At 46.6% G+C, this 12,893-nt stretch overlaps 1 protein-coding gene across 1 annotated transcript; it reads left to right on the top strand.

Moving 5' to 3' along the window:
- Positions 1 to 10,959: 10,959 nt before the first annotated feature.
- LOC133354192 (ankyrin repeat domain-containing protein 34C-like) lies at positions 10,960 to 12,890 on the top strand. The gene has a single exon (XM_061570836.1). The coding sequence runs from the start codon at positions 10,960 to 10,962 to the stop codon at positions 12,505 to 12,507; it is 1,548 nt and encodes a 515-aa protein (XP_061426820.1). The 3' UTR covers positions 12,508 to 12,890.
- Positions 12,891 to 12,893: the final 3 nt, after the last annotated feature.

Here is a 12,893-nt window from a genome sequence, read left to right as displayed (position 1 = left end):
GGAATGTGTTCATAAAGGTTTGAGATGGGTACAACCCAAGGGTAAGTTGGCGGGGATAGAGATAGAATTTAAAAGGAATATACCTCGGCCATTGTATTTCTAGAGATTAGCATATCAATGTGAGATGGCTCTCGCAGCAGCGGCTGTGTTAATGAAGACGATTGCTTATGTTGCGATCAAAACGTCGTGATTTTTTATTATTATTTTATTTTTCTATCTACGTGACTTTACCGAAAGACCCAAAGCGTATGAATTCCTGCAATCACAAAAGCTTTAAGTCAAGATTTAGGACACGGTACATTGAAGGAGATACTCAACGATACAGCAGAGGGTGCTACTGAATGCAGCCCGTGTCTTGAACCGTCATTAACCTGATTGACCGTTTAACACGCAGGCTTTCACGACCAATATTATTCATCTTGATTTGAAGCTTTCGTGACTGCAGGAATCCATACTCTTTGGTTCTTTCGGTAAAGTCACGTAGGTAGAAAAATAACTAATAGATCACGACGTTTCGATCGCAACACAAGAAATCGTCTTCAGGTGAAACAATACAGCAGGCGGACTGCTAGGGCAGGAATAAATGTAGCGAGAGAGCTACTGCAACCAAAGGGTATATATGTTTGTGGTGGGTACAACCCAAGTGTAAGTAGGCGGGGATAGGGATGGAATTTGCAATTAAATATAAGATCGCAGAGCGAGCATACATCGGCTAATCCGAGGGGGGCAGGGAGGGTAGGGACTGCCGTAACGGGCGAGAGGGTGGCGGTGAAATTTACAGAGGGAACAAGGTGATAGAGAGAAAAGATAAAAAAAAAAGATCAAACTTAGCAAACTTAGAAATGTAATGCAACTCAGAGAGTGGGCCAACACAACAGTTAACACTTTACCTGGTTGATCAACGTCCTTCCAAAGATTGCTAAATGTTGCATCCATCTTCTCGGTTGAAGTCATATCTGAGTTGTGTGGAAATCCTCCCCGTAGAGGCGGTTCAATCTTGATTTGGTGTCTACAGACTAAGACATGTCTCGGATCGTGTTCGCGAACACAATGTAGATTTGAAACACGGCAGAACCAATACCTCTGCCGTGGCTGATCACGGTTCTAACACGATATTGTTTTTTCCAAGACCAAGGTACTCTGCAAACCTTCGGGCTACCATCAAAGATTTGTCCATGTAGCCATCCAGATATATAAAAACAGACACAATTTCACCCGAGAAGATGGGTACAAACTGAGCACTCATTCGAAGGATGTCAATAACCAGGTAAAGTCATAACTTGCTGTGATGTTTCCATCCTTCCTGCTGTTGTTTATCTGTTATTTCAAACTCTGAATTACATCACCTTGTAAAATGTCTTTACATTAACAGACTAAGGTCTCACCAACATAGCTACCGCTGCTCCCTTTTATCTCGATGTAACGGTAGCTCTCGCTGTTTATTAAGCTGTATGTCTCACTGGCACGGCCACTGCTACGGTGGGTCTCTTGTGTTGATACGCTGGCCTCTCACTGTGCAGCAGCTAATGCCGCAGCTTGTGTTGTCCACGAGGTGGCGCTATTCCCGGTCCTCTGACACAGACATGCGATCTTCCCATTAAACTCGTTAGCATTGACATGCCAATCTCTGCCTTTAACGCAGCTGCTGTGTGTGCGTGCGGCGACGGGACTCCTTTCCATCTCTGACCCCGCCTACTTACCCTTCGGTGACACCCACCTCAGACCTATATATAACCTCTTGTTGCAGCCGCCCGTTCTTGTTCACCTGATGACGATTGCTTGTGTTGCGATCGAAACGTCGTGATTTATTATTTATTTTTCTACCTTGCGTGACTTTACAGAAAGAACCAATAGAGTTTCGATTTAAAGCTTTCGTGACTGCAGGGATTCATCTTCTTGGTTCTTTCGGTAAAGTCACGTAGAAGGGAAGTAATAAAATAATAAAAATAAAACATAATAAAACAATTCTCACGACGTTTCGGCCACAACGCAAGCAGCCGTCCTCAGGTGAAAACCAGGTCCGTCGAGGCGACAGAGTCTGAATGAAACAGCACACGAGCTTGGAGCATATATATAAGCTGGGCGCATTGACACAGGAATTTGCATATCAAAAGAAATTTAGCATATTTATGGGAAATGCAGTAATGTGATTAGTACTGCATATGCATGTGCATTATGCAGGATTAACAGCATCAAAGGGAGCTGCAGTTACTGCTGCTGCAGCAGTTGCTGCTGCTGCTGCAGTTTCTGCTGCTGCTGCAGTTGCTGCTGCTGCTGCAGTTGCTGCTGCTTCACTTGCTGTGCTGCTGCACTTGCTGCTGCTGCTGCAGTTGCTGCCTTATCCATTTTAATATAACACTATGTATTATTCTACCCACCCTAATGTGTATCATACTGCTATATGTTTACTGTACAATTACGACACCATACATTACTCTGCACACTGCACCATGCCAGTGAGTGGAACGCGGTCTGAAAGTCACCGTAAACGTGAACACAATCAGTTAAGATCCGAAATGGTTTATTACGTCCTTCCAATGATTGCTAAGCCAGAATCCATCTTCTCGGTTGAAATTGTCTCTGTGTTTGTATATGTGGATCGCCTCATGAACGAATCTCTCATGATAGCCAGATGGCTTGCAGAGAACCTCTGTCTTGGAGAAGTCAATGTCATGTGAGCCCACTGAATTGTAACAGTGATCTGCCACGGCTGAGGTGTTTGTCCTACCGTGTTTCAGGTCTGCCTTATGTTCACGGATGCGGTCCGAGACATGTCGTTTGGTTTCTCCAATGTAACTGCTACCACAGAGGCAACTTAGTTTGTAGACGCCAGGGTACTGTATGTCTGGAACCACATCTTTTACAGACGGGACCAGATCACGGATTTTATGTACTGTGTTGAATCGGACCTGGATCTTGTGTTTAATCAGGATTTTGGAGATCTTTTTTGTGACCCCAGCAATGTAGGGTAAGGTGATGGTCTTGAAAGGCTCCTCAACAGGATCCTTCTTGATGGTTGGAGTGATGGCTTTGCGGATTGTGTAGTCGGAGTAACCATTAGCCTTAAGAGCTTGGCGTACGTGTTTGAGTTCACTGGAAATGTGTTCATGGTCGGAGATGCATTGGGCTCTATGATATAGAGTCTTGATGAGGGAATTCTTCTGGGATGGATGGTGGTGGGAATCCGGTTTTAGATAAGCATCCGTGTGGGTGGCTTTCCTGTAGACAGAGTGGCTCATTGAACCATCAGGTCTCCTTTTGATTAGGACATCCAAAAAGGGTAGCTTGCCATCATTTTCGACTTCCATGGTGAATCTGATGGCTGGGTGTATGGAATTGATGTGGTCGAGAAATTGGTCTAGAGCAGGCCGTCCATGTGGCCAGATGACAAAAGTGTCGTCTACGTACCTCTTCCATAAGGTCGGGCGTAGAGTGGCAGTCTGGATGGCGTCCGTCTCAAATTTCTCCATGAAGATGTTGGCTACAACCGGAGATAGGGGGGAGCCCATTGGGGTGCCCTCAATTTGCTTGTAGAAGGTTCCATTCCAGGTGAAGTATGTATTGGTTAAGCTGTGTCTCACCAGGGGGGGTACCCCAGCATTCAGTCCTTGATGAACCAAGTCTTCAATGATTGCGATGGTGTCAGGCACAGGCACCTTGGTGAACAAGGAAACCACATCAAAACTGACAAGCAGGTCGTCTGGGGACAGGGCAATCCCCTTGATTGTCGATACCAGGTCAGTAGAGTTTAGTACTGCAGAGGTGGGTTTTCCAGTGAAAGGCCGTAGGATTTCGGACAAAAAACGAGCCAGTTTGTAAGTGGGGGAGTTGATAGTAGAGACAATGGGACGAAGAGGTGTATCTTCTTTATGTATCTTTGGCAAGCCGTACAATCTTGGTGGCCTGGCTGCAGAAGGTTTCAACGAGAACTGTTTGGTCTGATCAATTAATGCGGTTGAAGCAGAAATGATGTTGTTGGTTTTGGAGACGAGGCTGTTGGTGGGGTCTCTTTTTATTTTTGTATAGCTGCCATCGTTGAGTAGTTCTTGAATTTTGTTGTTGTATTCTATTTTGTCCATGATGACAGTGGCATTGCCTTTGTCGGCTGAGAGGATGACAATGTCATCCCTCTTTTTTAATTGAGCTAATTCAAAACGCTCATCTTTGCTGATGTTGCTAGCTGGCATCTTAGCGTTTTTGAGGGTTACAGAGATTTCAGATCTTGCTACGTCTGCAGCGATGTGACTCAAGCCCTTGAGAGCTTGAGTCACATCGCTGCAGACGTAGCAAGATCTGAAATCTCTGTAACCCTCAAAAACGCTAAGATGCCAGCTAGCAACATCAGCAAAGATGAGCGTTTTGAATTAGCTCAATTAAAAAAGAGGGATGACATTGTCATCCTCTCAGCCGACAAAGGCAATGCCACTGTCATCATGGACAAAATAGAATACAACAACAAAATTCAAGAACTACTCAACGATGGCAGCTATACAAAAATAAAAAGAGACCCCACCAACAGCCTCGTCTCCAAAACCAACAACATCATTTCTGCTTCAACCGCATTAATTGATCAGACCAAACAGTTCTCGTTGAAACCTTCTGCAGCCAGGCCACCAAGATTGTACGGCTTGCCAAAGATACATAAAGAAGATACACCTCTTCGTCCCATTGTCTCTACTATCAACTCCCCCACTTACAAACTGGCTCGTTTTTTGTCCGAAATCCTACGGCCTTTCACTGGAAAACCCACCTCTGCAGTACTAAACTCTACTGACCTGGTATCGACAATCAAGGGGATTGCCCTGTCCCCAGACGACCTGCTTGTCAGTTTTGATGTGGTTTCCTTGTTCACCAAGGTGCCTGTGCCTGACACCATCGCAATCATTGAAGACTTGGTTCATCAAGGACTGAATGCTGGGGTACCCCCCCCGGTGAGACACAGCTTAACCAATACATACTTCACCTGGAATGGAACCTTCTACAAGCAAATTGAGGGCACCCCAATGGGCTCCCCCTATCTCCGGTTGTAGCCAACATCTTCATGGAGAAATTTGAGACGGACGCCATCCAGACTGCCACTCTACGCCCGACCTTATGGAAGAGGTACGTAGACGACACTTTTGTCATCTGGCCACATGGACGGCCTGCTCTAGACCAATTTCTCGACCACATCAATTCCATACACCCAGCCATCAGATTCACCATGGAAGTCGAAAATGATGGCAAGCTACCCTTTTTGGATGTCCTAATCAAAAGGAGACCTGATGGTTCAATGAGCCACTCTGTCTACAGGAAAGCCACCCACACGGATGCTTATCTAAAACCGGATTCCCACCACCATCCATCCCAGAAGAATTCCCTCATCAAGACTCTATATCATAGAGCCCAATGCATCTCCGACCATGAACACATTTCCAGTGAACTCAAACACGTACGCCAAGCTCTTAAGGCTAATGGTTACTCCGACTACACAATCCGCAAAGCCATCACTCCAACCATCAAGAAGGATCCTGTTGAGGAGCCTTTCAAGACCATCACCTTACCCTACATTGCTGGGGTCACAAAAAAGATCTCCAAAATCCTGATTAAACACAAGATCCAGGTCCGATTCAACACAGTACATAAAATCCGTGATCTGGTCCCGTCTGTAAAAGATGTGGTTCCAGACATACAGTACCCTGGCGTCTACAAACTAAGTTGCCTCTGTGGTAGCAGTTACATTGGAGAAACCAAACGACATGTCTCGGACCGCATCCGTGAACATAAGGCAGACCTGAAACACGGTAGGACAAACACCTCAGCCGTGGCAGATCACTGTTACAATTCAGTGGGCTCACATGACATTGACTTCTCCAAGACAGAGGTTCTCTGCAAGCCATCTGGCTATCATGAGAGATTCGTTCATGAGGCGATCCACATATACAAACACAGAGACAATTTCAACCGAGAAGATGGATTCTGGCTTAGCAATCATTGGAAGGACGTAATAAACCATTTCGGATCTTAACTGATTGTGTTCACGTTTACGGTGACTTTCAGACCGCGTTCCACTCACTGGCATGGTGCAGTGTGCAGAGTAATGTATGGTGTCGTAATTGTACAGTAAACATATAGCAGTATGATACACATTAGGGTGGGTAGAATAATACATAGTGTTATATTAAAATGGATAAGGCAGCAACTGCAGCAGCAGCAGCAAGTGCAGCAGCAGCAGCAAGTGCAGCAGCAGCAACTGCAGCAGCAGCAGCAACTGCAGCAGCAGCAGAAACTGCAGCAGCAGCAGCAACGGCTGCAGCAGCAGTAACTGCAGCTCCCTTTGATGCTGTTAATCCTGCATAATGCACATGCATATGCAGTACTAATCACATTCCTGCATTTCCCATAAATATGCTAAATTCCTTTTGATATGCAAATTCCTTTGTCAATGCGCCCAGCTTATATATATGCTCCAAGCTCGTGTGCTGTTTCATTCAGACTCTGTCGCCTCGACGGACCTGGTTTTCACCTGAGGACGGCTGCTTGCGTTGTGGCCGAAACGTCGTGAGAATTGTTTTATTATGTTTTATTTTTATTATTTTATTACTTCCCTTCTACGTGACTTTACCGAAAGAACCAAGAAGATGAACCAATAGAGTATTTACAATTTGAGTCCGACGTTTCGCTGGTAATTACATGCAGCATCATTGGGCGATTTTCCAGAATAGTGAAGCAATCCACCTGCTTCCGGTCTTAAGGAGATAACCCGTGTTTATTTGCAACACAAAAATCAGTTGTGTTCTACTCAAATGAACATTGAGGGATTGGTGCTCATATCCCGTTTATAGATCTGAAGTTACTGGCAGAAATTCTACATTCCTATGGCTGGGCGAGTATATCCATAGGACAACCGCATTTGACTTCCCAATAGTGGTATTCGTTTTATCCACCCACACAGGGATTTGAGTGGATTGTGGCTAATGCCCCAACAAATTAGGGAGCCATATTGGCAAACGTTGGCTAAATTAAGAAACCGAAACAGACCTAACAATAGTGCAAGAGGTATATATTTCAGATCGTTCGTTAAAGGGCGAGGTGGGTTATAGGAAATATTGAGTTCCATGAGACCGTGAAATGATGGAGGCGATGATTACTTGAGGACAGCAGATGAATGGAGCCATGCTATGAGATGAATCTCAGTGAGGTTTTGAGACACCATGGATTTTTGAGGCCAAAAGACATGAGGCCATTAATTGAGGGCACAGGTTATTCGAGGTCATAAGATATTTTAGGTCATGAATCGAAGAAAAAAATCTTTGAGGCTGTGAAATATTTGAGGCCATTACACGAGTATGGCAATGGTTTATATGAAACCATGAGATATTTTAAGTTTAGAATTTAATGAAAACCTGGATATTTGAAACCATTACATATTTTACGTCGTGAATTAATTTCAGACATTAGTCGTTTGAGGCCATTCTGATTTAAGGCCATTAACTCTATGAGGTCATTACCTGAGTAAAACCATCTGCTATTTTAGGCCATGAGATATTTGAGTTTGTGTTTGAATGAAACGATGGGATATTTGCAGTCATAAAATATTGTAGGTAGAGATTTAATTCAAGAGATGGGTAATTTGAGGTCATTAAATATTTGAGGGCATTGTCAGAGCAAGGCCATGGGTTATTTGAGGTCATGAAATATTTCGCACTGTTAATTCAAGTAATGAGTAAATTTGGGTAATTAAATATTTAGATCCGTTAGCTCCGTGAGGCCATGGGTTATTTGAAGCCCTGAGATATTTTAGGTAATACATTAATTCGAGCAGTGTTGTTTGAAGGCATTAAATGTTTGAGGCCATTACTTGAGTGAGACCATGGGTTATCTGAGGCCATGAGATATTTGAGTTTGTGGGCTGAGTGAGGCCATGGGTTAATTGGCTGTCTTCGGTTTAAGCGTGTGTCGCGTTGATACGCTTAGCCCCTTCCCGTCACCCACAGTCATCACCTGGCAGCGCTATCGTGACAGCGTGTGAAGGTGGGTATATTTATTATTCATCACGGATGTGGTGTTAGACCGTGAGCTGTCAGCTGGGCGAGTGGTCTCGCTACACATCGAGCGGGGCACGCGCTGGGCACCTGCACCTCCAGCGAGTTCTCCCTGCAACGGCTCCCACAAGGCAGCAGGTAACGGCACCTACTCACCTCCAGCACTCAATACAACTCACACACACCAGCAGATTTGAGTGTATGTACAATCCTGTTGTATGAGCTTGCTTAAACGGGGGGCTCTCCAAAAACGGGGGGGGGGGGGTGGGGGCACGACAGAGGCAATGTTAAACAGGTTTAAACAAATGCAAAACGTTCATCAGAACGAGTAACGATTTGATCTATGTTTACATTTTGTTTACATTTTGTCCTGCCCCCTCAAATTATTGCAGAGCTACTGCAAACACTTACAGAATGAGTCCGCGTTTGCCGATTCACTAAAACAGACATGCACGGGCACATTTAATTTATGGATATGGGTGATCGACGACCTGGCAAACTTTGAGGATAAACTGCCACTGGCGTTGGATTATTGTACCCACGATTTTTGACTTGACGATAAGAAATTAAGAAGGTTGAGCCTTCAGCACCTACAGTCCCCACCCCCAGACATTATGGAGCTGTGTATGTGCATATTTAATACAATATCTGTAAGGTGAAAGTTTGAGAAATGCATAGTTATATTTGCTCCAGATAAAGGTAGACAATACATGTGCCGTATTGTGATGATTCAAACGTAAGATTTAGGGTGCCCTGTACAGGCTTACACACGATATGACGATTTATATATGGAACTACTGCTGGTTGTCACATCTGTCAAGCTTACACATGTTCACTCTCGTGGCCAGATTCACAAATAGCTGAAACAGCCAAAAACACACGGTCTTGGCAGTCTTTCCGCATTCGTTGGTAATGAAGATGTTGGCACGAATGAGCAATAAAAAGCATGAGAGAAAGAATATCGGACGTGTTAAACCAGGCCCACAGAGCGCAGTGTGTTTAGAACAGCGCGTAGGTGTGAGCAATGTTTGCCAAACTCGGTGGTCGAGACTCACAGCGCGCGAATTGGGGACTCGGGTCGGCCACTCGAAAGTGGTGACCGTGGCTGCACGAGGACACAGAAAGGGCACGCACACACACACACCACATACGCACCCACACCACACACACACCACGCAGAGCTGTGTCTGGCCCTTTCCCATTTAAATTGTCTCCAAATGTAATTAATTAGGGCTAATCAGAGAGCCTGGCTGTGCATGACTGGCCACCGAGGCCACTCGTTTTTGTTGCGCTGTAAAAGGAAACATGTTATCCGATTTTTATTTTTATGTTTTTATTTTTGACCAATGGGCGATTTAAACTAGATATACGAAGATGGTGCTTATATTGGACAGCTGCCGAGCTTATGTACAACTGTTTTGATCACACGCCCACTAGGATGTGATTATAATTATTGCTCATGAATTATTTTAACTTTCATAATATCCACCCCCAATGGCTTAATTTCATACGTAAACTTTCACTTTCAATATTATGATTCATAATTAGTGTTTAGTGGGTTAGAGTGTTATGGATGTATGATTTAAAATTTTCAAAATAAAAAAAAACTCAGCTCTGGCGTGGGAGCTGAGTTTTTGTTGTCATCCGATGATCCTGGATGTCATCTCCAGCGAAACGTATAAAATTGTCGAAAAATATTGCTTTTCCACATTGCGGTTTTGCTAATAAACTAATTACAGATCCCACCCTTAGTTAGAAATGGAACCCGTTACACCATACCCTTTCCCGTTGCGATGACGTATGTCATCAATTTTTCGTTAAAAAAACGAAAATAAAACAACTTTATCAGGACCGAGGCTCCCACAAGGCCATGGGGGAGGGCGTGTGGCACAGTTTGGCTCCAGCTATCTTATAGTGCGGTCGTGTCGCTACAGTTCTCTGCGGTGAGTACACTCTCTTTAAAAACAACAGTGCTATGCCTCACTAAACACAATTAAAGCTGAACCACTTGCGCGTTCTGAGATTCAGCGGTGAACGGGACAACCCACCCTACAACTTGCAGACGTCTCGGAACAGGGAAGGGTAACTAGCCCCTGTTTGGGGAGAAAGAACGACCCAGAGGGCGCATTCCCTGGACATGCAAAGCCTCACTCGCACGACAGTTCACGTGCCCTCCTCTGTCATGACTGTTTATTCAGGTTCTACATATAAATGTTTTTAAATCTCGTGATGACTTTGTGAAAGACAGTTAAGCATGAACGTAATATAAATATTAATTTAAGAAGCTAACCATGAACAGTAAATAAATGACCAAAAATAGCCAACATGTTTAAGCCACGTAAGTGCTATTTCACTGTGATTAAGATTTTACTGCGATTTATTAAACTTACGTAGTTTGTTGAAGGTCAGAGATTGGTTTCAAAGTATTGAACATTTAAAGGGGAATACTGTGGCTTGGCACCTGAAGCAACTATTTAGTATCATATTTATATTTAATGATGATTGTGATGAGATGATAATGGATAGATGATCATGCTTGATGATTATTACTGAAATTGTTGGATGATGGATGGATGATTGCTCGATAAAGGATGAATGCTGGGTAATGGTTGGATGACAGACAATTGCTGAATCATGAGTGGATCATGAATAATGGATGGATCATGGGTGATTGACAGACAATGGATGGATGATACACATTTCTGGAAAATGTATAGATTGTGATGACGATCTATAAACGATCTCATGACGGTGGCTTGCACTCACACATCGGTCTTGTTCACATGCATATTTGCTGCTTTTATCATCCGCAACAGTGAACTACCCACCACCGACACAGCTCACCCCTGGCGACCAACACACGCACACCCATCGGCCCGGCCACCGCACGGCGAGACTAATCCCAGCGGGTGGGGCGAGGGGGGGCTGCAGCAACATGGAGGAGTGCGGGGGCATCCGCACGGACGGCAGCACCCTGCTCAGGGCCGTGCTGCTCGGCCGCCTGCGCCTGACGCGCCTCCTACTCGAGGGTGGCGCCTACATCAACGAGAGCAACGAGCGCGGCGAGACGCCGCTCATGGTGGCCTGCACGAGCCGGCACGCCGACGCGCAGAGCGCCGCCAAGGCCAAGATGGTGGCCTATCTGCTGGAGAACGGCGCCGACCCCGACATCCAGGACAAGTGCGGGCGCAGCGCGCTCATGCACGCGTGCATCGCCGGAGCCGGCGCCGAGCTGGCGCAGCTGCTGCTCGCCGGCGGCGCCGACCCCAGCCTTGAGGACCGCTCGGGAGCCTCGGCCCTCGTCTACGCCATCAACACGGACGACAAAGACACCCTCAAGGTGCTGCTGGACGCCTGCAAGGCCAAGGGTAAGGACGTGATCATCATCACCACCGACAAGTCGGCCTCGGGCGGCAAGACCACGAAGCAGTATCTCAACGTGCCGCCTTCGCCCGCGGACTTTGACGATCGGTTCGCCCCGGTGATGTCCCCTTCCGACATCGAGCTGCGGCCCACGTTCTCCAACTCGCTGGCCACCGCAACGGAGGACGAGTCCTTGATGAGCCTCCCGGCAGCCGGCGTCTGCGGCAGGAAGGGTACACCGAAGCACTGCGGAACGCCCAAGCTGCTGCCGCAGCTACAAAAGACGGTGGCTCATGGCGAGGACGCAAAGAAGGCGATCGTGTCTCTGGACGAGGAACTCTCCTCCAGCTTTAGCTCTTTGCTCACGAGCAGGTCGAGCGTGCTCGCCAGACACTTCAGCATGGATGTGGCGGACGACACCTTTCTGGGCACATACACGGCCGAGAGGCGGCCGCCTTCCAGCAGAGCAGCGTCGTCCATGTGTCACAGGTCGCCGCAGATGGCGAGAAGGAACACCCTTCCCATGGAAGAACTCACAGAGACCCTGACGCTTCCACCCGTGTGCAGCCTGCAAGAAATCCTGCGGCAGAGACAGCTGGGCATTAACCACTACCATTCCGACACGCAGTTGCAGGCGGAGCCGATGGCAATACATACCTTGGCGGGGAGATTTGCGATGGAGCAAAGGAAACGGCACATGTCAAGCTCGCGTGATTCGCTCGATGGCTGGTGGCCACCGATGGCTCCAGCGAGCGGCGAGAGGCGGGGGTCTGGTGGAGTTGGGTTCCCGGCGGAACAGATGTCTCTGGTCGCTGCGAGCACCGAGCGCAGAGGGTCCGGTGGTGCGAACGTCCTCATGGAGCAACTGTCGCACAGTCGGCCCAGTATCCTGCCTCCTATACCCATCAGCGTGACTCCAACTGCTAGTGCGAGCACCTCCGAGGCAACCCCGGGATTTTGCAAACAACCGCAGATTTCGGTCAAACCTGGGGTGCCGACGCTGCCCTGTTCGCCGAGCCACCAAGAGGTGAAGGGCAAGAAAAAATTCCCAAGGCGCCACTCCATGCAGGTGGAGCAGATGAAGCTGCTGCTCACGCACGGAGATGGATCTGGTGACTAGGCAACTCCCGATTTTAATCCGGGAACGAAACGTGACCACCCCTGCAATATCCTTCTGTAACCTTAAAAGATATCTTCGCATACGAAATGTAAAATGCGTGGCTATTGAGAGAAAGGGGAAGGGGTTGCGTTGCTGTGCTGGGAACGTGTGGGACTGTGCAATGCGGTATCCTAGTGTATTATTGGAAGAGATGCGAGAGTGTAGAAGGAACTTTGTTTTTGTACGAGGCACTTTGTTGACCGAGGGCACAGGTTTACAAATCACCCATGAAACAATAGTTGGGTCGAAAAGTTAACCTGAAAGCTGGGTCTGGGCAGAGCTGTTGGAAACACTTAAAATTAATAACACAAGTAGGTTATTTATAAATCTTGTTAAAAATTATATCG

Source organism: Lethenteron reissneri, chromosome 46 (genome assembly GCF_015708825.2).
Source record: "Lethenteron reissneri isolate LAM-NWPU_2019-01 chromosome 46, ASM1570882v1, whole genome shotgun sequence".
Classification (NCBI taxonomy): Eukaryota; Metazoa; Chordata; class Hyperoartia; order Petromyzontiformes; family Petromyzontidae; genus Lethenteron; species Lethenteron reissneri.
The sequence above is the reverse complement of the archived record's forward strand: the minus strand, read 5'-3'. Positions and strand labels throughout refer to the sequence as shown.

Excerpts from the sequence above, each read along its gene's own strand:
- LOC133354192 (XM_061570836.1), top strand. The coding sequence starts at position 10,960 with ATGGAGGAGTGCGGGGGCATCCGCACGGACGGCAGCACCCTGCTCAGG.